Source organism: Etheostoma spectabile, chromosome 7 (genome assembly GCF_008692095.1).
Source record: "Etheostoma spectabile isolate EspeVRDwgs_2016 chromosome 7, UIUC_Espe_1.0, whole genome shotgun sequence".
Taxonomy (NCBI): domain Eukaryota; kingdom Metazoa; phylum Chordata; class Actinopteri; order Perciformes; family Percidae; genus Etheostoma; species Etheostoma spectabile.
This window is the reverse complement of record NC_045739.1, coordinates 13,335,224-13,346,193: the sequence shown is the minus strand read 5'-3', so window position 1 is coordinate 13,346,193 and position 10,970 is coordinate 13,335,224. Positions and strand designations below refer to the sequence as shown.

The 10,970-nt window shown below is 38.6% G+C and overlaps 1 protein-coding gene across 1 annotated transcript in view; it reads right to left on the bottom strand.

Annotated features, from left to right (window-relative positions):
* Positions 1–10,970, bottom strand: part of cntn3a.1 (contactin 3a, tandem duplicate 1) — a 79,639-nt gene that overhangs the window by 63,396 nt on the left and 5,273 nt on the right. The window contains exon 2 of the mRNA XM_032520800.1: positions 8,026–8,169. Coding sequence (XP_032376691.1) covers positions 8,026–8,080 — 55 coding nt within the window. The 5' untranslated portion in view covers positions 8,081–8,169. The remainder of the gene's footprint in view (positions 1–8,025; positions 8,170–10,970) is intronic.

The following is a 10,970-nucleotide window of genomic DNA, read 5'->3' as shown; positions in this document are numbered from 1 at the left end:
TCATGTTCTAAGAAGCCAATTCTCCACCTTTAAACATGACTGAACATCCAAGAGTTTCCTACCCCTAGTAGACATTAGGCTTACTGACGAAGAAAGCACATGGAAAAATAGTGCAGCAAAAGAGAAGGTTGAATCACAATAAAATCTCTGTTTAGCATGGATCTGACCGTCGGCCACGTGAGCAGAGCCCATGAGCATACTGTATTTCATATTAGTCATATTAAAAAAGTTGCTGGATCTCTGAAGAATACTATATAATCAGCCGAAAACCTTCTTAAAACCTACGCTGCCACCGTGCTTCAACACAATTAAATCTAAACCTTTCATCAACACGGTGCCCTTTGTGGAAAGCCCCAAAAGGGAGTGTTGTTTCCTGAAATACAAATTCTTCAAATTCTTGTGCTTTTACTAAATAGTTATTATTACACTTCCTCATGAAAAAAATCTTTTATTCTATATTTTATCAAAACTACCAATCATTATTTACAATGCAAGTTTGCCATTGTACAATAAATCCCCAGCGCGGCTTGTAAATATCTTTGCATAACACTTTTACAATATTTCTGCATATCTGTAATGTGTGTACACTTGCTATTATAATGATTATTCATCATGTGGTGATCTGCAAGGTAGAAATACGTATATACAACATAAACACCACAGCAACTCTAAATTCCCTGAGTAACGTTAAAGCATTGTTGATTCACTGTCTCTGAAGGAACAGAAAAAGCCCAAGAAAAAACAAACGACAAAGACAGCAGAATGTCTAGTGTGACATTTGTTTCCTAGTTAATTACAAAGGTACAATAGTGAATGCATGTTGTGCAGGCAAAGCACACAGTAGGAGTGACCCATGGGGTAGTCAACACTTCGCTGGAATAAATATTTCTTTCTGTGATGGAAGGGAATTCATTTGGATTTGTCAGAAAACATTTGCATTTCTGTAATGACACAGTGGTGAAGTGGGAAGATTCTGTAGGCAGGGTAACTAATTTGCATGAGCGGCAGGTATCCTTTCAAGTCAATGGCGCCATGGGAATACAGGTTTATCCTCAAGACTCAAAATAACTCTCTGAGAGGGTGGGGATGTTTGACAAGGGACCTTGTATGCTGATTGTTCCACTCCACAAGGATAAACCTCTCAGAAAGTTACACAGAAAAAAGGCCGCCTAATTATAATCTTTGTTAGATGAAGCATGTCCCTTGAAGCAGCGTTGAGAGATGATTGATTACCAGAAGACACCTCTTGTACAGTCCATACTCAAACACAAATCCTCACACTTGTTGTACACAAACTTGGAAGGAGTATAAAGCTGTCGGTTAACATGAGATGAATCACTTATTAAACTGATGAAGGATTCAGGTTATCAAATACATTTTCATTCAGCATCATTTTGAAAAAAGCTTAAATTTGGGCATTTCAGCTGGCAGGCCCGAAACATAATCCAGCCCTTAGTTATTAATTAGCACATTAACTTGCAGCAATTCAAAAGTCAGACCTCAAACACAAATCATTAGATTAAAAATGTCTATTCCATTCACAATTAAAGTTTGCAATTTTATACAAACAGATATTTATTTTTGTGTTTGTTTGATCACATGAGTTTGCTCTACCACCTGAATATAACCTCAACCAAAAGGTGATCTTGCATGGACTCAAGTTCAGCCTTTGAGATAATACTGTTAAAATATATGATTTATTAATCATGTATGTTGTATTTATTTAAAAGAACTTCCACTGTAGTGTGTAAGTACTGTATGGCAATTACAAAAGCTACATCTTTGTGTAACAAAGGTTATTATATTAAAATAAATATTTTCTTTGGTTAACAATTGCCTTATAGATTTTTTTATGACAAGTTGCTTTAGTATTATGGGTTGTTACAGCTGTTTTGTGTGCTAAAGAATTATGGCATTAAAACAGAAAAGAACATGCATTGCTCTGAATCATCCTCAAATTATTCTCACGACAGCCTGATTAGGAATGTGGGGGGAGGGTGCCCCGACAGCTCAATTGGTAGAGCGGGCGCCCATATATTGAGTTTACTCCTGGATGCAGCAGGCCCGGGTTTGACTCTGACCTCTGCCCTTTGCCACATGTCATTCCCTCTATCTCCTCATTCTTGTCTTCAGATGTCCTATAAAAAATAAAGGCCTAAAATGCACAAAAGATTATATTAAAAAAAAGAAAAGAAAATTAAAAAAGAATGTGGGGGAGTTTATTTAATGGTGCTTATTTAATGTGTTGGACTTTGCACTTATCACTTGTGCTGTTGCTACAATCCAAGCACAAATAACCGCTAAACAGAGCAACTTGCATTACCCCTTCTGCACCCACAAGCAAACACCCTGCGCTGAACCATGTCTGTCAAAGCATTTTTGAATAACCTTAGTGTGTACTACACTCTTAATCAAACCTTAAGTGGGCTGCAATGCACACTCAATATTCAATTAATACAAAACTAATCAACATAGATATTTGGTTGCAGCCCATACTCTCGGTTATGGCAGTGAACTGGCCTGATCTTTGGCAGCACCATGGCAACCGTTATTAAAATGGTGAATAAGTGTCAGAATAATGAGAAGGGATCGAGCTCCGGGGGCTGTGCCAGGGGCTTAGTTCAAACTGATGCAAACTCTCTGAAACTCTTTCGTTCGATTCAGGGGAATGAATGTAAGATGTGGTAAGGAGAAAGTGGAATCATTTTCCGGCTTGCTTTCTGATAATCAAACATAGAGGTGCGACACACTACACCAGACTGAGATCCACAGGCCGAGGACCTTTCATTTTCGTGTTATACCTGTTGGCTAAACAAGATTGTGGCTGCGTACAGGAAATACACCTTGTAAAAGTTTGAAATTTAAAATCAACACCGACACTTCAGTTGACTGATTGTTACCCATTTTAAGACCTAAGAAGGAGTCAAGAAATCATGTTAAAACGAGAGTGTCAGATCTGATGGCAGGACCAAACATTGAGCACCCCAGAGCACAGAATACAAAATGATGAAAAAGCGCTCTATCAGAGAAGTGCACTGATCCAGAATCCTAACAGGAAGTTGACTGCACAATGCCGCAGGACAGAGATGGAGGTCATTATAAAAGAGTCTTTAAAAAAAAAAAAAAAAAAGGGCCGTCTCCACTCATATCTGTCACCTGCTGCCAGATGGGGATATGTGCAGCCGTTTTCGAAGGCTCCTCAGACAACACGAGACTCAGCATCGAAGCACAAGTGGAAGGCAGAGGGAGCGGTTTAGGAGGCTGAAATAAAAACTAATCTCAAATTCAATACTAGCTGACAGCAAATGAATTCCTCCAGCTTACCTCAGCATGAATAAACAGGCACATGGGGAGTCGGCTGTGGGGGAGGTATCGGTCGTTTGTGAGGTCCCAAATCCATTCGTTTCAGCTCAGGGTTTTATGCATCAAATAAAAAAAGCCAATCTTGCTTTTTAAAGCATCTTTCCCCTCTGTCCAGGCCGATAAGATACACCTTTAAGGTCTGTCATTCAGGGGCAGCAAATGTTGCTCCAGAGCAGAAGGAAGGTTTGGGTTGTTATGGGTAAAGTACAGATCCCATCACATTGCATCTACATATCTGAAATATCTGTGGAACTTATTTATAAGTCCTTGAAAAACAGAAACACAGAAGATATACAGTATTTGAAGCACATAAAAAGACATAGCCTAAAAGTCAAACTATCACAAAATGTTCCATGCCACTCTTAACTGATATGACTATCAAACTATAAGACTGCAGACTCATTAATTAAGTTATTAACGTTTTCAGCAACACAGTCTGTAAGGAGAGGAATGTGGCCAACACATTCTCAACCAATAATCAACCATGTCGCACTATTCTCAAGCTAATCAAAGCGGGTCCATCTGAAATTCAATAACACTCCTTGTATCCAGGGTATCCAATGCCACGTTCACTGGGGAAACACAGAATTGATTAGGTCCAACTCCATATGTGGGAATGGGAAATTAAAGCTATTTCTTGTTGTTGTTCCCTCTGTTGAATGTCTACATAAACCCAGGAACCTATTGCTCCTGAGAATGCTATTTGTCATCTAATTGTAATAATATTGCAACTATTTCCTTCTCAACATCGGTAAGAAGGTTGTTTGTCACTTTCCAACTGCTATGGTCTACACTAATGGAAACATTTATCATGATTTAAAACTGTACCATAATGTTTATCAAATGCCTAATTCAACCATTAGTGGTTTTAATTTTTTTGACACTCTAGTGTGGATTCCTGTACTTTTCAAATGTCTCTTACAACATGTAACATAAACCTTATTAAGACTATCCAACATATCATATTTAGCACAACAGACACATTTACACTCTCCTGTTGAGCTACTGTATGTGTAAGTGATTTGTGAGATGCTAAAATTAAATGTTTAATTAATCTAAATCTGGTGAAAAGAGTGTGATGACTGTCCTGTCTCTACTTGCATCTAAGATACAGTAAAAATGTTCACATTAATACTGAGTAATTTTATGTCAGAAATATGCCAGTTAAAGCAGTTCCCAGCTGTGCTCCACGCTATCGGAGGTATTCCGACACAAATGTATATATTGCTGTTTAATTGGTAGTGATGTATTTAGAGAAATACACAATACAAATAAATCAGTATGAATATATTACAAACACAACACTGTGTTCCCAAACATTTAAATTGGATGATTTTTCATTCCTGCATGAAGCAAAAATACAGCCAGCTATGGAAGGAAGATTCACTCGGAAATATTCCACATTTTCACATATACAGAACTTCAAAGATGCAATAAAATCCTTGCTTAAGAATTCCTAAAAGGCTTTGCCATGTTCTGATGAATCAATGAGGTAAGTCAATATTTGAAACTCCAGTACTCTCCAGGATGCACGCAGGAGGGATACAGATCATAGTAAAAGTGGTTCTAGGAGATTATAATGCTGGCAAGAAGCAGAACGTCATTTATACTAGCATTCTAAGTCTTGTCTTCTGAGTATTTATTTAGGGTGACCGCTGGCTAATACTTAGTTCTGATTGATGAACACAGTCTGAGGAGAGTTATTTCTAAACACCAGGCATCTAATCATATCACTCCACTTCCAGCAAGTCCGAGAAATCTTGTTGATTTTTCCTCAAATTATACACAAAGACCTTGTACAAAAAGGCTTTACTTCTCCGAAACTGTTGACACCCACTTAACTAACCATGGAAGATTTTTACCATATTAATTCTAAATTGTTCTGAAAGCACAAAACATGATATTGCTGTTTAGAGTCTTAAAAGCAATCTTAGCAATCTTACTAGATTTGTTTACTTCTTTTCCTGTTTAATTCTGGCTCTTCAATGCCAACTACAGATGTTTCTATGATTTCACTCCTGCAAATTATTTTTAGGCAGATGCTTGTAAATTCATTGAGCTTGAAGTAAAATGTTTTGAAGTCAATATTTAGCATCAATGATTTATGCTTTGGCAAGTGGTTGTGTAGTAAGAGGGAATATGTACAGAGAGCTTTGCGGCACGGGCTTATTTTTTTCTAATGACCAGATTGCTGTACAGTGGCTCTTGGATACATCTGAATGTTTTTGAATATTGCTGTGTTAATTGAACAGAAATTATATCTCCTCTCTCTAGTCCTTAAATATAATAAGTTACATTATGAGAACAAATGTAGCTTTCTTGGTTATACACTTTTGTGAGCATGCTCTGCCAACCAGGTTATGACTGTATGACAAAACCACTTCTGGCAGATGGAGACTGATGATCCAGTGCTGGAAGCTGCTTTTTGTGTGACCGTTAGCTGTATGGGTGTGGAACAAACCGCATCCACCTCAACGCCTCTTCCTTGCTCCCTTGGTCTTTCTCTTATCAACTCACTAACTCACTCACTCACTCACTCACTCACTCACTCACAGAAACACAGTACACGCCCCTGTCTACGGCCCGTTCAGACCCTCTGGGAGGAATGGGGGGAGAGCTGGTTAACTTCCACTGAACTCGCTGTGGGAATGACTTCCCCTTGGCCCCATTGCTCTCCCACACAGATGACGCCTACTGTATAAAAAAACACTTCCAATTCTGGATGAATAAACTACCTAGAAGAACCTATCTAACACTCTCACAGAGTGCTTTCTCTACCGAGTATTGCACGTCTGCATACTAAAATGCTTTCTCAGAACACAGAGGCTTTGGAGGTCTATCGTTATATTGCGCCATACTTGTCTTGCAAGTGAAGCACATGTCATGTAACGCCTTACTGAATATTAATGCCAGGTTACTCTGTGTTACCAACTGTGACTGTGAGCCTCAAGAGTGAGGCAAGGGCTGTGCAACACAATGCTTTTCAGCAACGGCTTGCCCTCTGCTCCTTTGTTAAGCACTAATTTGCTTTGAATAAATAACCCTGAATGTGGTTTCTGCACCTAATTGCAAGAGTACATCTTGTGCCTGGGATCTATGGTGCAGCACAGACTGCAGACTTGAATTGTCTCCTTGAAGCTGTTTGTCTGAGATCAAAACTCTGTATATTTAACAGAATACTTAAGTAGGACATAATATGTGATCCAGACTTGTGGTGTAGATCCTAATCCCATAGTGAGTCACAGTTCCCCAAGGAAAGCCTCATTAGACATCCACTGATGTGTATTGAATTTAGTGATAAGTGGTGCTAATTGCCATGTAGGCAAATTTAGGTACCGACGTGCTGTTGTGCTTTTAAATAGAGACACGCATGCACACAAAAAATACACAGTGACTTTACACACATAAGCACATACACATACACGCACACTAATTATTTTAGGTCCCAGCTGTGAGGAGGGGCTGTTGATTAGGAGCAAGGCAACATGAAAGATCACTCATTCCTCAAGATACTGTGCTCATGCGACAAAGCCCTTATTCATCTTGTTCTCAGCTTCAGACCCTGACATTCTGAAGAGAGCTAGCATTTGACCCCAACCATTTTGTAAAGGAGGAAAATTAGGTCTCTTATTAAAAGCAAGATCAATGACAAGATTTCAGCACTACTGCCAGTGCAATCTCAATTAGGGTAACAATTGAGGGGCTCCTTAAAATGAATGACTACACATTCAACTGCTAGATAGAGAACTTTTAGAGATAGAAACCTGGCTTATTCTTTTTCCAACAAAATTCATTGCAGAGGGAAAAAAGATGCACAAAAATAAAAAATGTTGTAGTGTTTCCATTTTTTATAGCAGTGGGGGCAGGTCTGTCCCGCCAAATGTTTTACATAAGAAATGGAACTGACACTTTGCTGCAACGCAAACAAATATATTTATTTACACACAATGAGGCATATTTTCAGCTGTGATTGAAATGTATTTTTTGAGGAACTATAGGGCACTTAACATCTACAACAGGTCTACAAAATGAATTTTACATAAAATTCTTCATAGGGAAACCAAAACCTAAATGACTACATTTATAGACTATTTCCAATTTTTATTACATTACTATGACTCACTTATCGTTTTAATGTTTTCAGATGTTTGATATCAGGACGATGAGCTGACGTTTTTGGTTGAGCTGTTTTTTTAATAGTCGACTCGGAAGAAAGCAAACGTTTTGACAATTATCTACATCAACACAACAGTATGTGGAGTTAAACTAGATGGGCCTAATAACATTTGAATAGTTCTACTTGTTAAATTGCAATCTGAGCGGCAGCCAACGGGGGTGCATTGCGTCAGCGGGACTACATTGTGTGTCTGCCTTATTTCTCATACCGTAGCGGCATAAATTTTGCCATGGCGGGTCGCCACAACATAATCAACATAGAGGAAACACTGTGTTCATTTACTGCCTTGAGCTGACAAAACGGTAACCTGTTCCTACCGTTACCGTGTAAAATTGGAGAAAAGCTTTGAGTGTTCTTTGCCATAAAATCTTTTTTTGTTTTCCATTTTACTTTGAAGTTCTGTATGAAATCAAAAACAATCTTTAAATTACAATTCATAACCCCTATGCTAACAACGTAAAATAGTGCATATTTGGGAGGCTTACCTTCCAGACACTCCACCAATGACAGCAGAAGTATAAGTTTCCATAGCAACTCCATTTTAATGGTCTCAGGTCAATATCAGCTCACATCAAATCACAGGTGCGTAGAATCCTGGCTTAGTCCTTTACAGCAATTTCACCATTCTTCTGTTAAATGAGAAGAAAAGAGGGGGAAGCCATTAGACACTAAAGTAGTGGACAGTATTTGTCCATGTTTGTAAGGCAATGATTTTTTATGATATAAAACGCAACAGGACAAAATATATTTTCTGATGACATTTAATCTTTGCAAACACTTTTTAGGTCAAGGTGACAGTTGACAACTGCAGCTCTATTTTGATTGCGGACACTGTGAGAGTCTGGTTATAAAGTATATCTGTGAGAATACTCAGGAAAACGCTCTCTTTTGTAAACACAGAAAATGATTTGTCCAAGCAAAGCACTTACTAAACACTTGAAGCGTTTGCTTAAGTGAGCTTAACATTGCATAATAGGGATCATGTCTGCAAGAGAAACATAAAGGGATTGCTTGTACTCAAACCTGCTGAGACAAAACAAAAAGCAAGCAGGTTGTCAGACACTTCCCTAGCATGTAATAAAGCACTGTCCTGGCTCCTCAAATTTGTCTGAGCTGGAGGGATTATGTATTTCTGACATAAAGAGATGACTGTACGCAGGGCAAAACCATTGTGGGTCCTCTGGGAAACTCACACAATTGATTTTCTCAAGGACTACACTGTAATTTATCCCTGCTTAGACTCAAATGAAGTCCCAAAAAAAGTTGAAAAACTAATAATGAGACGTATTCCTCCCGTCACTGATAAACAGCGATGTATTTAGTTGTCAAAATGCTCCATCGCCCCTGACACGTTGATAGCTATAATCCTTTCTGATAAAACAGCAGATACATGTTTGTGTATGATAGGTTAGTTATGGAGTGAGGAAGGATGAAGAGAGGAAATTAGTCATTGTCTTTGCTCCAACACTCCCTGGTACATTTAAGTGACTGATTACACCGTTTCCACTGACTACACACCATCAGCATGCTGAAATTAATGAGGAAAAAAAATAATAACAACATAACAACGTACAGTAAAGTCTATCAACAGGCAAGAGCCAAAAAAGCTGAAAGATTACACTTTCATAGTTTCCCAGTTATCTGCGCGCCTCTTATCTTTGCACCACTGAAAGGCATGACAGAGCATACTGATGCTTATGTGAATATATCAACTGCGTCCCTGACACGGTCGCCTACACTTCTCTTCCTTCTGTGTGTACTAAACCATTAAGAAGCAACACTGTTCCCTTATAAATCTCATTATGGGGATCGGGTTTAGAGTGTCTTAGTTCCAACTTATCTTGCAGTTATTAAGATGCAAATGTCATGAGTAAATGTTGGCTTTTAATAATATAACAGAGACTTAAAATCCCGTCTTGTGCTCCTGGATATTTTTGGAGAGCTTCTCCTTTGAGGAAATAATTGTGAGAGATGAGCTGAATAAATTACTCTGCACAATGTCTTTAAAAAAGAAGATGAGTCTAGAAATTAAAAAAAAATTATATTCCAACTTCACACATATTCCATGTTATTTACATTTACAACATCTAATGTAAAAACGTGTCGACTCAGGCTGCAGATTGAACTGTTGCTGCAATTCAACACTCACTGCTTCATGTTTTCAAAAACTGTAATAACTGTAGTAACACAAGTCCTTGTTTTGTCAGTCATGGAAATGTTTGGCCATCTAAAATGAATTGATCCACAAATGGACAGGCCTAGAACGTGTGAACCATTAAGACACCGCATTCACAAAAGCAGGTATCTGTTGGCCTCTAACAGCCATCTCTTGATATCTATTACTCAGCAAACCCTGAGACAAGAGACATAAGACAGCCTTTTGATCCAAAGCAGCTCAGCACTGAGATGATGGCTAGGGGAGTTGGGGAGTGTCCATGGCAGTATTTGGCTTCCTCTTCAGTACAAAATGAATTACCCTTGTGACCTTAAGTGGTAGTGACAAGGCCAATGACTTACTTTCATCCCAAATTGATTCTCTCATTTGTTTGCTGTATGAGATGAAAGTTAATGATAGGAAAGGCTTTGAAACTCTGCCTTTCAAGTTCCACCCTCTTTAATGTCCCTGGAAAAGCAGTAGTTGAAAATGGAAAATGATCAAGGCGGGAGTTACAGTCCTGGCCTCTACATTTCCTTATCAAATTTGCACAAAAGTTAACTATTTACATGTAAAAGCAATGAATCCTCCCATCTAATGTCTCTGTAACTTGAGAATAGCATAGAAAACCTAAAGGCAATAAATGACACATTTACAAATTGTCTTTCTTCCGATGTAATAGTTTAACACTGCTGACCATGTGATGGGCACGCAGCACACAGAATTATCTCTGTCAAGTGTTTCATATTCCTATCTATTAAACTGACATTTCAGCTGAAGTACTTACACAAACTTGTCAATTTCTGGAGGAAATAGAAATGGTATCTGCCAAATTCAAAAGCTTTGACATACAGTAGCTATACTGAAAATGGGCCAAACGGCTAGTGATTGATGTTGGGAGACCACAACATTTAATTAAAAGCAAGTCATGATGATGAGAAGAGATCTTCAAAATGCCAGGTGCAGCTCAGAGATGTCGTCTCTAACTTCATGATCTGTGGGTAGGATGTTTTCATAACAATCGTGTACAATGCTCAAATGTCACGTTATCATGTAACCAACGTCCCAGATGGTGTCTAGGCTTATATACACAATTTGTATAATAAATGAATCATTAAAAGGATTGATCAAGCCGTCAAATTGGCCAGCATTTGTTGGCGACCTCTAGCTCACCCAGTAAAGTGTGCGTCCCATGTAGTCCTTTACAGAGTCCTAGGTTTGAATGTGACATGTGGCCCTTTGCTGCGTGTCATCCCCTCTCTCTCTCCCCCCCCC